The sequence below is a fragment of the Pezoporus flaviventris genome, unplaced genomic scaffold (assembly GCF_033815535.1).
Source record: "Pezoporus flaviventris isolate CSIRO_AGI_PZ_B2104156 unplaced genomic scaffold, CSIRO_AGI_Pfla_v1 ptg000002l, whole genome shotgun sequence".
NCBI classification, from domain to species: Eukaryota; Metazoa; Chordata; class Aves; order Psittaciformes; family Psittacidae; genus Pezoporus; species Pezoporus flaviventris.
The window spans coordinates 83,185,526-83,197,957 of record NW_026892550.1 but is presented as its reverse complement, the minus strand read 5'-3'; the positions used below and the strand labels follow the sequence as shown (position 1 = coordinate 83,197,957).

The 12,432-nt window shown below is 40.4% G+C and overlaps 1 protein-coding gene across 3 annotated transcripts in view; it reads left to right on the top strand.

Annotated features, from left to right (window-relative positions):
- The window catches only part of ERC1 (ELKS/RAB6-interacting/CAST family member 1), a 295,399-nt gene that overhangs the window by 109,140 nt on the left and 173,827 nt on the right, over window positions 1–12,432 (top strand). Inside the window, exon 12 of one of the 3 annotated variants that reach the window (XM_061444782.1) lies at window positions 5,228–5,263. The exons of the other annotated variants lie outside the window; for them this stretch is intronic. Within the exon in view, the coding sequence (XP_061300766.1) occupies window positions 5,228–5,263 (36 nt within the window). The remainder of the gene's footprint in view (window positions 1–5,227; window positions 5,264–12,432) is intronic. 3 annotated transcript variants of the gene reach the window in all.

Sequence of the window (12,432 nt, the reverse complement as noted above, 5' to 3'; positions counted from 1 at the left end):
CCTACTAAGACAAAATCATAAATATCTTGTTCCTTTTTTAAATACTTTGTCATGTTGGCCTCCTGCATTCTTTTTATTCAAGGGTAAATTAAAGTTCAATGGAAAGATTTTTTTTTTTTTGGTGATAAGGCAGTCCACAATGGCTTATTTATAAAGGAATGAATGTTCTAGGACCCAGTTATGATTACATGTAACTAACCATGTGTCGTGGTTTAAACCCAGTCAGGTAATTCGTTCGCTCACTTCCCCCCCTCCTTTCTTGCCCTCCCCCTGCTCTCGGAGGGACGGAGAGGAGAATCAAAAGAATGCAACTCCCACAGGTTGAGATAAGAACAGTTTAGTAACTAAGGTATAACACAAATCACTACTGCTACCACCAATGATAATAATGATAAAGGAAATAACAAGGGAACAGAATACAACACCTCACCACCCGCTGACCGATAACTCGCCCCCCAGGCCCAACCAAGCTCCGACCGATACCTCCTCCAACCCTGCAGTCTCCCAGCCCTTCCGGCTAACTCCCAGTTACATCCTGGGCATGATGTGCTGTGGTATGGAATACCTCTTTGGTCAGTTTGGGTCAGCTGTCCTGTCTCTGCTTCCTCCTGGCTTCCCCTCCTCCCTGGCAGAGCATGAGGCTCACAAAGTCCTTGGCCAAACCAAAACATCCTTGTTATCAGCTCTGTTCCCGAGCCGAAAGCCAAAACACAGCACTGCACCAGCTACCAAGAAGGAGAAAAATGACTGCTACTGCTGAACCCAGGACATTATCCACCCCTTATTCCATACCATTCACGTCATGCTCAGGTCCCACATTTTCAATATACCATCACTCTTATCTTAGTGCATGGACCAGTCCCTATAAAGCTGCTGAGTCCATCTGGTCCATGATGTCAGTCTCCATCTCTTGTACCATTCTTCTAGAGCAGGAGAGACTGTGTGCAGTGTTCACACTCATGAATAACTAGGGCAATAGTGTCCATTGCTAAGTCCACCCCTCGATCTTGAGTCCATGTCTATGTTGCATCTCTGCCCTGATGGCTTGAAGTGCCATGGGCCCACCCGGCTCAAAATAATTCACTGTCCCCTTCAGCAGTTTCTGCAGCTTGTTGCTGGGGACTCCACACAGCTGCCTTCCATCTCCAATGCTTCCAAAGCACTGGAGGGGCCCAGTGGACTAGATACTTGCCCATACTGTCCCACACACCCTGCCACTCATGACTCTCCAGCCTTGGGGAAAATCTCTTGGTCCCCCTGTATCGTCGTCTAACCCCAGGCAAGACCCAAACCTGACTCTGCTTAACTTTTGAGATCAGACAAAATGGTTGTGGGTAGAACACACTCTGTATGTGTGCCAACATGCTGATCCCCATCACAATCAGCAGGCAGGTCCCAAGGTACCCAAAGGCCATTCAAAACCTTCAGAACCCTCAAACGATGCTGCTGTACTTGTCACTGGGGCTGGTGTAGCTGCTGTGCTTGCCGGCTCTCCCACCGCCAGCTTCTCTTTTCCTGAGTCCAGCTCTTCCTCCTCTGCCTTGCTGGGAAATGCTGCGTGGTCTCCTGCATCCTCCTGGGGCTCGGCGGGCGGCTGCCGGGGAATGCTCTCGGCCGTCGCGGGGCTCGGCTCCTCCGCGGGGCTCGGCTCCTCCGCGGGGCTCGGCTCTTCCGCGGGGCTCGGCTCCTCCGCCGCCTTATCCCGCTGCTCGGCAGCCGCTTCCTTCTGCTCCTCGACCGCCCCGGCCTCCTCCACCGGCAGCCGTCCCCTGGCGGCCTCCGGCCCCGCTCCCGCCGCCGCTTGGTCCCCGGGGCCGCTCTCCCCGCTTCAGCAGCCGCCGGCTCCCGGGACCGCTCCCCCTCAGTTCCCCGCAGCCTCACGAAGATGGAGAGTAGGGTGAGGGCCAGGACGGTGAAGAGCAGCCGGACGGCCAGGTACAAGTCCACGGCCACGTCCGTCCCGCCCTGCTGCTGGAGCTCGCCCGTATTACAAGCCATTGCCATAAAGCACAGTGAGACAAGAACCTTAGCCCAGGCCCCACACTTGATAAACACTATCACAGCAAATACCGGCTCTACGTAAGTTACAACGGTCTGAAGCTGTGAGATCAAGAAGAACAACTCTGATACCCAATAAATCAGCATTGTGACGAGTGACCATTAATCCAGTCAAATCTGTCGTTATCTCAACCCTTCGTGCCCCACGTTGGGCGCCAAAACGAACTGTCATGGTTTAAACCCAGTCAGGTAATTTGTTCGCTCACTTCCCCCCCTCCTTTCTTGCCCTCCCCCTGCTCTCGGAGGGACGGAGAGGAGAATCAAAAGAATGCAACTCCCACAGGTTGAGCTAAGAACAGTTTAGTAACTAAGGTATAACACAAATCACTACTGCTACCACCAATGATAATAATGATAAAGGAAATAACAAGGGAACAGAATACAACACCTCACCACCCGCTGACCGATAACTCGCCCCCCAGGCCCAACCAAGCTCCGACCGATACCTCCTCCAACCCTGCAGTCTCCCAGCCCTTCCGGCTAACTCCCAGTTACATCCTGGGCATGACGTGCTGTGGTATGGAATACCTCTTTGGTCAGTTTGGGTCAGCTGTCCTGTCTCTGCTTCCTCCTGGCTTCCCCTCCTCCCTGGCAGAGCATGAGGCTCACAAAGTCCTTGGCCAAACCAAAACATCCTTGTTATCAGCTCTGTTCCCGAGCCGAAAGCCAAAACACAGCACTGCACCAGCTACCAAGAAGGAGAAAAATGACTGCTACTGCTGAACCCAGGACACCATGCATTTGCTTTCCTCAAGCTATAGGAAAAAAACCACTTCTACCAGTGATCCTCCTTGCTTTCTAAAACAAAGTCACAATTACTCTTGGTTACTCAAGAAAAAGTAGTTAACAACCACTTGGATGTTTTATACTTATGACTAAGTTTAGATATTTCTTTAATAACCTCTTTTCCAGCTGTTTTTAGTTTGCCAATGTATTTTGTCACTTGCAGAAAAGAAGAAAAATTTATTTTTAAGGGGCTTTCTCTCTTTAAATACACTGCAGATATTTGTTCAGGCAGTCTGACATTTTCAAGGTGCATTAATTCCTTGTCATCCTTGAAACAATTATGAGAGAGAATCCAGCTTTTAAAACCTTAGGTTTACACATCTGCATTGTTAACAATTGCAAATGACTGTCACAATTAACCATAAAACTAATGGCTCCAGAAAGCATTCAGTCTAAAGCTGAATTAGAGGTTTATTATGTTGAGTTTTACTACATTGTCTTAGCACTCTTTTGCATAAGACACGCAGGAAGGACTCTCTCATTTAGCTCATCAGAGCAAATGGCAAAAAGCTTATTCTTTTAGGTTATTTCCCTTACAGTTTGGACAGAGATGTGTCCAACATCAATCTTGTTTCCCTTGCCTCTTATTTCCACTGAACAGTTTGAGTACTTTCAGTTAAATCTATTAGCCTTAGAAGTTAAAAAGCTGACAGAAGAGACTAAATGGGACTACTGTTAAGCCTTTAAGCCATTAGATAAAAAAGATTTGGGCAGCCCTTGGAAAAAAACCCTTGCTACTCTCTAAACAGGGAACTTCTGAGAAATCATAAACAGTGCAAGCTTCCACTTTTTCTGTAAAAGGGGTTTAACTTTACACTAAACTGAAATATTATTAAACAACTGGAGTTTGGGGGTGCTGAAAAGTTCCTGGTATTATTTTTCTTTCCATGTAAGAAGTCTCCCGTGTCTGACTCTAGGTGTCTGCTGTTCATTGTTACTATTTCTCTTCTTACTAATGACGACTTTATATTGATCTCTGTCTCAGCAAATAAAACTGCAATGTTTATCATATTTGGGGTTGGGTGTTTTAATAATGATACCATGGTTATGTAAATCATTACATGGCCTGGTGTCCTGCCTTAAATAGTCTCCTTTTTAGCTGAGATGGAATCATTAGAGGGAAATCACACGCAGGGAGTTCTCTTCCTGTTTTTCTGTGAAGTGTTATTTTTATGTGTGGTGGTTTGTTGCTTTTCTGTTTTTTTTTTTTTTGTTGTTTTTTTTTAAAATTGGGAAACTCATTTTTCAAACTCCTATTTTAATGTAATAGTTTTACAGTGAAAAAAACTTTCTTCTAGTTGTTTTTCTTCAGGATACTCACTTTTTCTGTCTTGTCTTTCCCATTCAATATGCTTTGTTTCATTCTGGTTTTCTCATCTGGGAGAGGCCAACTAATACAACAATTTGTTCCGACAAAGATGAGCAGATTTTTGTCTATCTTCATTTCCACTGCATAGCTTTCCTCCCTATAGATATTTTCCTTATTTGAAGGGGATCAAGGTTAGAGAAAAGAAAGAGTCCAAAACCATATTTTAACAAACATCCCCTTGGTGCATTCTAGGAACTTTTCATCAGAGAATGTTAGCAGTGATTCCCTGCCAGGAAAATACCTCTAGATTCAACAGGCTCACTCAGAGGGTGCTTTTTTTTCTGCTGTGTTGTTCTTCCTTCAAGTTCTGGAGGCTGGTATCTTTCAAAACACAGGAAAAAATGACTGAAGCATTGACCCAAATTCTGTGTTTCACAAGATTTAGCTCAGCTAGTCTAATACGGGCTCTGGTGCTTTTTATTTTAGTTCACATGAATATCGTGCCACAACTGAAAACATTACTGGTAATACTGGTGGATAAGGTAGAAATACTATTTCTTGTTCTCAGCTGATGATCTTTTTTTTCTTCAAAGAAAGGATGATAAATGATGTACTCAGAATAGCAACCTAGAAAGGAAAAGGCTACCATTGAAATCCGGATGTCTTTAAAAGTAAAAAGCCAGCAAGTGTGTTTAGCGTTCTGATAGTGTCAGTTACTGAATTAGTTTTCTAAATCATTTAGCTGCCTTGTAATTGATGTAAGTGAAGCACTAGAAATTAAAGTCCTTCTCAACCTGTAAAACCCAAACACAGGGCTACATTAACTGTGTGAAGACTGAGAAATCAAGATCAAGTTTGGAACTTGCAAAGGGGTATCTCTCCATGTTTGTCATGTTTCAAAAGCTCATTAGTAATGCATGCTATAATCACAAACTAAGATTCTGTCATCTTAGTAAATTAATGTTGTGGTTATTATTTTAAATTCTTTTCTCGTTGCATCTTTTCTTTTTCTCTCTCACACTATTCCTATCCCCAACTTTCCCCATCTTTTCCTGTCTTTTTTTCTCCTTTTAGCACCCTGAAGTTTTATTGAGTCATCCATCCAAGCCAGTAAGTTCCCTGGCAAACTGAGAGGCTGTTGCCAGCTCCATTTAATTATCTGTGTTGCATGTGTATTCACCTGTGTGCTTGTATGTGGGCCAACATAGAGTATACTGGTGAATTACTTCAGTAATGGGTATGGATAGTATAGATAAAAGCAAAATTCTATGATGTCTGACCAGTCATGCTCAAAAAAGCCTTCTGAGATGCTTTTATTTTATGGCTGTGTTGGTCTAACTTCATTTTTGTTCAGACAGCTTAATGTCGTGCCAGTGTTTTTGTTTCCCTTTGCTGCAGTTGCTTGAAGTGTCCTGTAGCTTTTCTTTCATCTTCATTGTTCATGCATTTTTAGAGCAAGAATGTAGAATTTCCATGCAAATAAAGCTTCTTGTGTGAAAGAATTTTGTAACACCATGTACAGCAGCACATAAGAAATAATATTTAAGCTGTGGCAAGTAAAAGATTGCTTAAAAACTTGTGTAACCATTAAGCTTACTGGTACTGTGTCAGTTTAATTTTGGATCCTATTACCAGCCTTCTGTTTGATGTCAAAGAGCACTCCTTTCAAGGAGTGTTTGTATAATAATATCTTGACACCGTAAATTACGTAATCCAAGGTGGTTTTCATCAGAGATTTCTTTTGTGACTGTGTGCATAAAGAAATTGTGTTACAAAACTTTCATGAGTCTGGTATCTGTGTTTCACTTGACAATGATCAGGGTAAATGTAGCTGTATCCTGACAATCATTGTCTGAAGGTCACAGGTTAGCTGGTGCTTTTAATAGTTCAGGTTTTGTGACACACCATATTGGAAATTATTTTAATGAAGCAGATAATGCATTTATGGGCCTAGATTTGGGAAAAGAGTTGTGGTATGCAGTAGGGAAAATTATTTTCATAGGACTATCAGAAATAACAATGAATAGTCAACTGGGGCATAAAAACTCCTCCACTATATTTTGAGTTATTTATTCTATATAAAACCAGTCATTAATAAATATTCTAAGATATTTGGTGCACAAAGATTAGAAAAACAGATTTTTTTCTTAAAGGATATAAGATTAGTGGAGATGGCGTTTAAAGATTTCATTATTTAGTATTTCACAACAGAGGCTATTTTTCCCCAGAGGTTTTGTGTGTTCAGGTATGAAATGCAGATTCAAGACTTTTCTGGTAAATTAATACATTCCTTCACTTCAGAATAATTAGACAGTCTCCTAACCTGTGGATTACACTGGTACAGTCGTTACTAAACTTGAGTAATGCATCCTGTTAAATAGGATTTATGTTTTTAAATGTTTACATTGTTTCATTCAGTCTGAGATTCTGTTTGGTTTTGTGTTTTTTTGAAAGAAACTCTCAGCCATAACAGCTTACTGTTTTTAAGACCAAAATGTAGAAATATGTTAGTGTTATTTTTTTTTAACACTAGTTATTTTTTATTAAAAGATTTGGTCCTTTTACCGGATATTTTTGATGCTCCTCTTTAAATTTATCTAAATTGGTTAAAAATGAAATGCATTCTCTATTTGTACATGCTCAGTAGAAAGATAGATTTAGGGATGAAAGATTCTACCTGCATTGGTTATACCCCATCCTGAAGATGGAGCAAGAACTTCCCATTGCCTCTGTCCATTACCACAGTCTCTTCTAGGTCTGGTCATTTGAACAGACAGCAGCTCTGCTAAGTAGACTATTCTCCAAATATGATGGTGGTTCCAAGCAGCTGCTTGATCATATAGAGCAGAAGCAAGAGTCAGCATCGTGGTGTGCAGAACGGATCAGGACAAATAATCTGTTAAGATTGGAAGTTCATACTGAAAGTTAGCCACTGGGAAGATAAAAACAGATTGAATTTTTCTGGGTGAATGAGTAGCTAGGATTACCAGGAAATATGAAGAAAGGCTGAGAGAGTTGGGTTTTTTCAGCCTGGAGAAGAGAAGACTCGAGAGACCTTATAGCAGCCTTCCAGTACATAAAGGTAGCCTACAGGAAAGCTGTAGATGGACTTCTTACAAGGGCATGTAGTGACTGGACAAGGGAGAATGGCTTTAAACTGAGAGTTTTGGATTAGATATTAGGATAAAAATCTTTACTGTGAGGGTGGTGAGAGATGGGAACAGGTTGCCCAGAGAAGCTGTGGATGCCTCAACCCTGGCAGTGTTCAAGGCCAAGGTAACAGGGCTTTGATCAACTTGGTTCAGTGGGAGGTGTCCCTGTCCATGTCAGGGGGGTTGGAACCAGATGATCTTTAAGGTCCTTTCCAGCCCAAGCCATTCTATGTTTCTGCAGTTGTACTGAATCTGGGACTCAGTGAAAACATAGTATGAGGATTGGCTTGTACATGGGTAGGAGACATGGGGCTACAGGCGCTGTTGGATAGAACTAACTGTGCACAGAAAATGCCTCAAACCTGAAAAAAGGAAAACGATGAGGAGCACTGGTAGATTAGTGGAATCTGATGGGATAAGTGGAGTGGAATTTGAACCTGGCAAAATGATATTGATAAAAGGGTGGGGAAATGATACATAGTAAAAAGGGACTGTACTTGATGCAAATAGGTGGGGGAATTTGTGCCCAAGAGAGCATATTCTCTATGAAATCTTTTATAGCATGCACAGTTTCTGAGACTCCCCATTACTTGGAAGTCAGAAAATACAAGATGTGGGAACAAACTGTATGTGATACGGCCAGCATACAGGGTAAGGTGCAAGAGTCTCTGTGGTGGCTTTTAAAATTCCGGTCATATTGATGGTCCATAACCATGTCAGAATCATCTCACGCAGTAGAAAATTGGAGGGGTTTTCCCCTATTTTCTTACACTTAAAAAATTAAAACGTATCCACTCTACCCCATTTAGAAACCTTGTTAAGATAACATTAATTTTGAAGAATTAAATATCCAAAAACTAGGAAATGGTCAATGCAACATTTTGTGGCCTTTCTTATTTTTTCATTTTGAAGTGTTTGTTACAGCATTTATAACTTAATTATTTTATGCCAGACTTTTGCATTGAGTGAGTAAGACAAGATATTTCTGTATCTCAGTTTTTCACCTGCACAGCAGGTATAATAACACATCCTTATTTCCCACTGGTGATGTTATGAAGTGGTTAGTTACCATTTGCCAAGAAACAGCTGACAGCACAATAGAACAAAAACTGGGAAAATACTTCTTTTCAGTGTCATTTTGTAACTTAGAGTAAACAAGGCATAGAGCCATGCACTGAATATCAAAAAACCAAGTACTGATTATCTGATTATTGATGAGTAAATCCCTTCTGCACATTGAGTGAAGCTCTGTTTCTGTAAAATAGTAGCATATGTTCAGGTGAGCAAGACCTAGTTTAGAGGAGACATGGGTAAGGGGGTTGAAATATGTTCACAAAGCAATCAAAGAAAGCAATGGGCATTTCCCTCCTCTTTGCACACTCTGTGTTGGCATAAATTCTAAAGAGAGCAAGTTGTTAATGTTTATTAACGACTATGGGAGCTCATATTTCTGAAGAGATCATTTTTTTTTAATAATGAGTTCTCTTAAGGCATCTCCCTGTTATTTACAATTTGAACCTTCTTTATGAAATTATTCCAACCAAATACTTGCTTGTTCGGTGTCTAAATTTACTGTCACGTTTACAGAGACTAACCGTTGAAAAGATTTTGTCACTAAGATAACAAGCAACTCTTTGTGACAGACTCAAGTTTTCCAGTATATAGTATATAAAAGAATTCACTTTTACTTCCAGGACAGCCTTTTTGAAAAGCTGCATTACGGTATGTGACTTTCAAAGCATTGGAACTAAAGGGAGGAGCAAGACTGGTTGGTTTTCAAATTTATAATTTGATGAACTAATAAAGACACAAGAGAATGCAGCGCACATGTTTTATCATTTGAATTGCTGCCTTCACGATAGGAAAGGTGAAATCATTATATGTGTTTCTCTTTTGCAGTAAATAATCATAATACAGTTTTGTATTTATGCATGCTTTTATTATTTTTAGGAGACGTGAGGCACACTTGGAAGTAGGAGGGTGGATTAAAATGGGATTTCAGATTCTTGGGAACTTCTGTTTTGTGGCCAAAAGTTCTTGGCAACGTTTGTATGTGAAATGTTAAACTGAATTTACTGTCTCAATTCATAGGTAAAAGTAGAAAGTGTTTGCAGTGAATTATTTGCTGTTTGATTTGGTTAATCTTTTAGGAATAATGATTTGGAATTTTAGTCATAATGTTTGGAATTTTTATTTACATTTTAGAACTTTTCAATCAGATCTGTGCTATTGTTTTCTACCCTGCTTCTGGCATGCTTTAAGCTGTGTAAGGCTACCTTGCCTCTTAGTAGAGTTTTTTGGCACAAGAAATAATCATCTTTGAAAATTCCTTTCAATGTGTTTAGTCTTCCTCTCCTCTCCATCTGTAAATAGTGGTTATTTCTGTGAAACATTGGTCATCTTTGTTTTAGTTGTAGAAGTTGGCTTTGTCAGCTGATTTTCTGTGGAAGCAATACAAGATATAGTACATTTATCTGAGGAACAATCACTCTTTCTTTTATTCTTTAGGTACCTGAAATATTCACCCGATCACTTACCACATTCCAGAAGGGAAATGATGGCTAAGAGCAAAAAAGCAGAAAGCTGTTAAACCACCTTTTAGTTTGTAGCTCCTCTTAAGAACTTTGAGAACATATCCGCAGTAGTAGGCTTAAACTAAGTAGTAAGGTTAAACTATTCTCAGAGCTGAGCCACTTAAAATTTGAAATTAAATTAACACTGGCAAAGATTAATACTATAAGATGAGCTTTGCTAATAAAACATAGCTTAAGAAAGTGCTGTTTTCTGGCTAAACATGACAGTGTTTCTTATGCAGACCAGTGCAGAATCAAACACGCAGGTTTGATTGTGCTCCTGAAAACAGCTTCAGTTCACCTTTTTGACTCCACACAGGAACAGACGTGGAGAGCTAATGCCAGGGTCAGTAGTAACAGTTAAGAGGTTTAAGATAGCCTGTTATCAGGTAAACTCAGTGGTCATACTTATTTCTCATTTGTCACAGGAGAAAGTGCAATGTTCCCTTCACCCTAAGCAAGCTGGTTTTTCAATTTATTTAATCTTTATCATACTTTTATACCTTTTCACATTTGTCTGTAACTACATTAAGAGGTTGCAGATTTAGGAACACTGTCTCAGGCAGAGCTAAAAGTTTAACCCATGGAAATGCACTTCTTACAGTCTCAATAACAGCAGAAACTGTCTTAGTGCATTTATCACTTTATATGTCGATTCTGTTTAAAAAATCAAATTACTGCCTTATTTTGGAATTTTTGTACACCTTTGGTGGGCAGGGGAAGTTGTGTGGGTTTGTTTTTTTTCTGTGAGTATAGGAATTCATTATTTGTGTTTAACTTTCTTTTCGGTTAGAAAAAAATACTGCTGAATTATTTCACACAATGTTGCATTGGGAAGGTAGCCAATTTCATCTGTTCCAGATCTTGATGCGAGTTTGTGGGAAACCTCTAAATGCATTGGTTTTCTCTCCTGTACAATAAATGAATCCAGTAGGATTTTTGATACGATCATGTGACACGTATTTTGTACATAACCCGCAAAATGGACCAAAATCACTCAGTCAGTAATTCACAACTCAGGAAGTGGTCTCCAGTTTACACCATATCAAATAACGTTCTCTTTGTGTTAGGTGAAAGTATCCATACTTATGTGCATTATATACAAATAATACGTGTTACACTAATAATTTATGTCATGTAAATAGCCCTTTCGTTCTACAAGAACCAGACACATGGACTTGTTGGCTAATTTTCTGAAACAGAAAATTGATTTCCTCTTCTCAGTAGTGTCTCTCGGGTTGTTGTGGAGGTACTTTTATTAACACAGAGTAATATAAATCAGGACTGTCCTGGCAGTAGAATTGCATTAGGTCTTATAACTTATTTTGAATTAGAGAGTTGAGTAATCCAGGCTAACAGCCTAGCTTTGCTGTTTTTTTAAAGAAGTTTCTTGATTATCTGATTATGTATTTTGGATGACTTTAAAGAGCCTGGAGGAGTATTTGCTAAAACAAACAAATAGAGATGTTTGAAAAATACCTAAATCTAGTACAGAAGAATTCAGGTTCTGTGTCTGGTGAAAACCAGACTTAACTCTAAACATAGTGTCTCTTCAGAGAATATGGATGCCCCAAGTAGACTTTACAGATGCCTCCCAGTAGGTTTATAGATGCCCCTTGAAAACAGGATTCCCAGTTCCTTCAAAGCAGTTATTTGGGAGGGAAGGATGGGGATTTTGTTTGAAATTTAGGAATAGTTGAAATAAAACCAAATATTTCAGTTTTCCTGCGGGCTGGAAATCCCAGTAGGACATTTCAGGAACACCCACCAACACTCCCCTTCCAAAGTAAAGTATGTTCCCTGAGGCTTGCCGCTGTTTGTGGAACCAACACACTTGTCGATCTCATTGCTGCAATGTCCTCCTGGAGTCTGAATCATCTTGGCAACATATTAATTAGACTTGTACTTGCTGTAGAGAGCCCTTTCCAAGAGTGTGTGATTTGAAGTGCTTATGGGGCAGTAAGGGATCTGGAAGCATCAACAGCTTTCACTACAAAAGGCTTCTCAAAACTTTCAGGCTCACCAGGGATGCACTTGGAGCCGGGTCTCAGTCAGAAGCTCAGAAGCAAAATTTTCAGATTTACAGCTCAGTAGTAGAGAGTTGTCAGGGTTTGACTTGAAAGTCACTCAGAAGTAAGGATCCTTTTAAGTCTTCCTAAATGTATTGCCTCAGGAAAGGGTTCTGTTCTATGGTTGTTGGGCTCTTCTGCTGGGATCTGATCAGGAAATTTGGGGATTGCCAGACAGTTTATTCTAGGCTAAAATACTGTGCAGGTTGTCCAGCTTCCTGGAATTCCTGCTTTAAAAAAAAAAAAAATGAAAACCAAACCAATTTAGCATCAACCCTCAGGCAGGAGAAGTGTTCCAGTATTTGAGAAACCCAGATTTGTCCCGAGGTCATAGTCCCAGAAAAGCCTGGTATCGAGACATTCCTCAGTCCTAGAATGTTCTGCTTCGAGATTCTCTTGGATTTCACTAAAATGTGGCTTTGGCTTGAATGGAGCTAATTAAAAGCAAGAGACTTCAAAGCAAAAATGCTGGGGTCGATGAACAG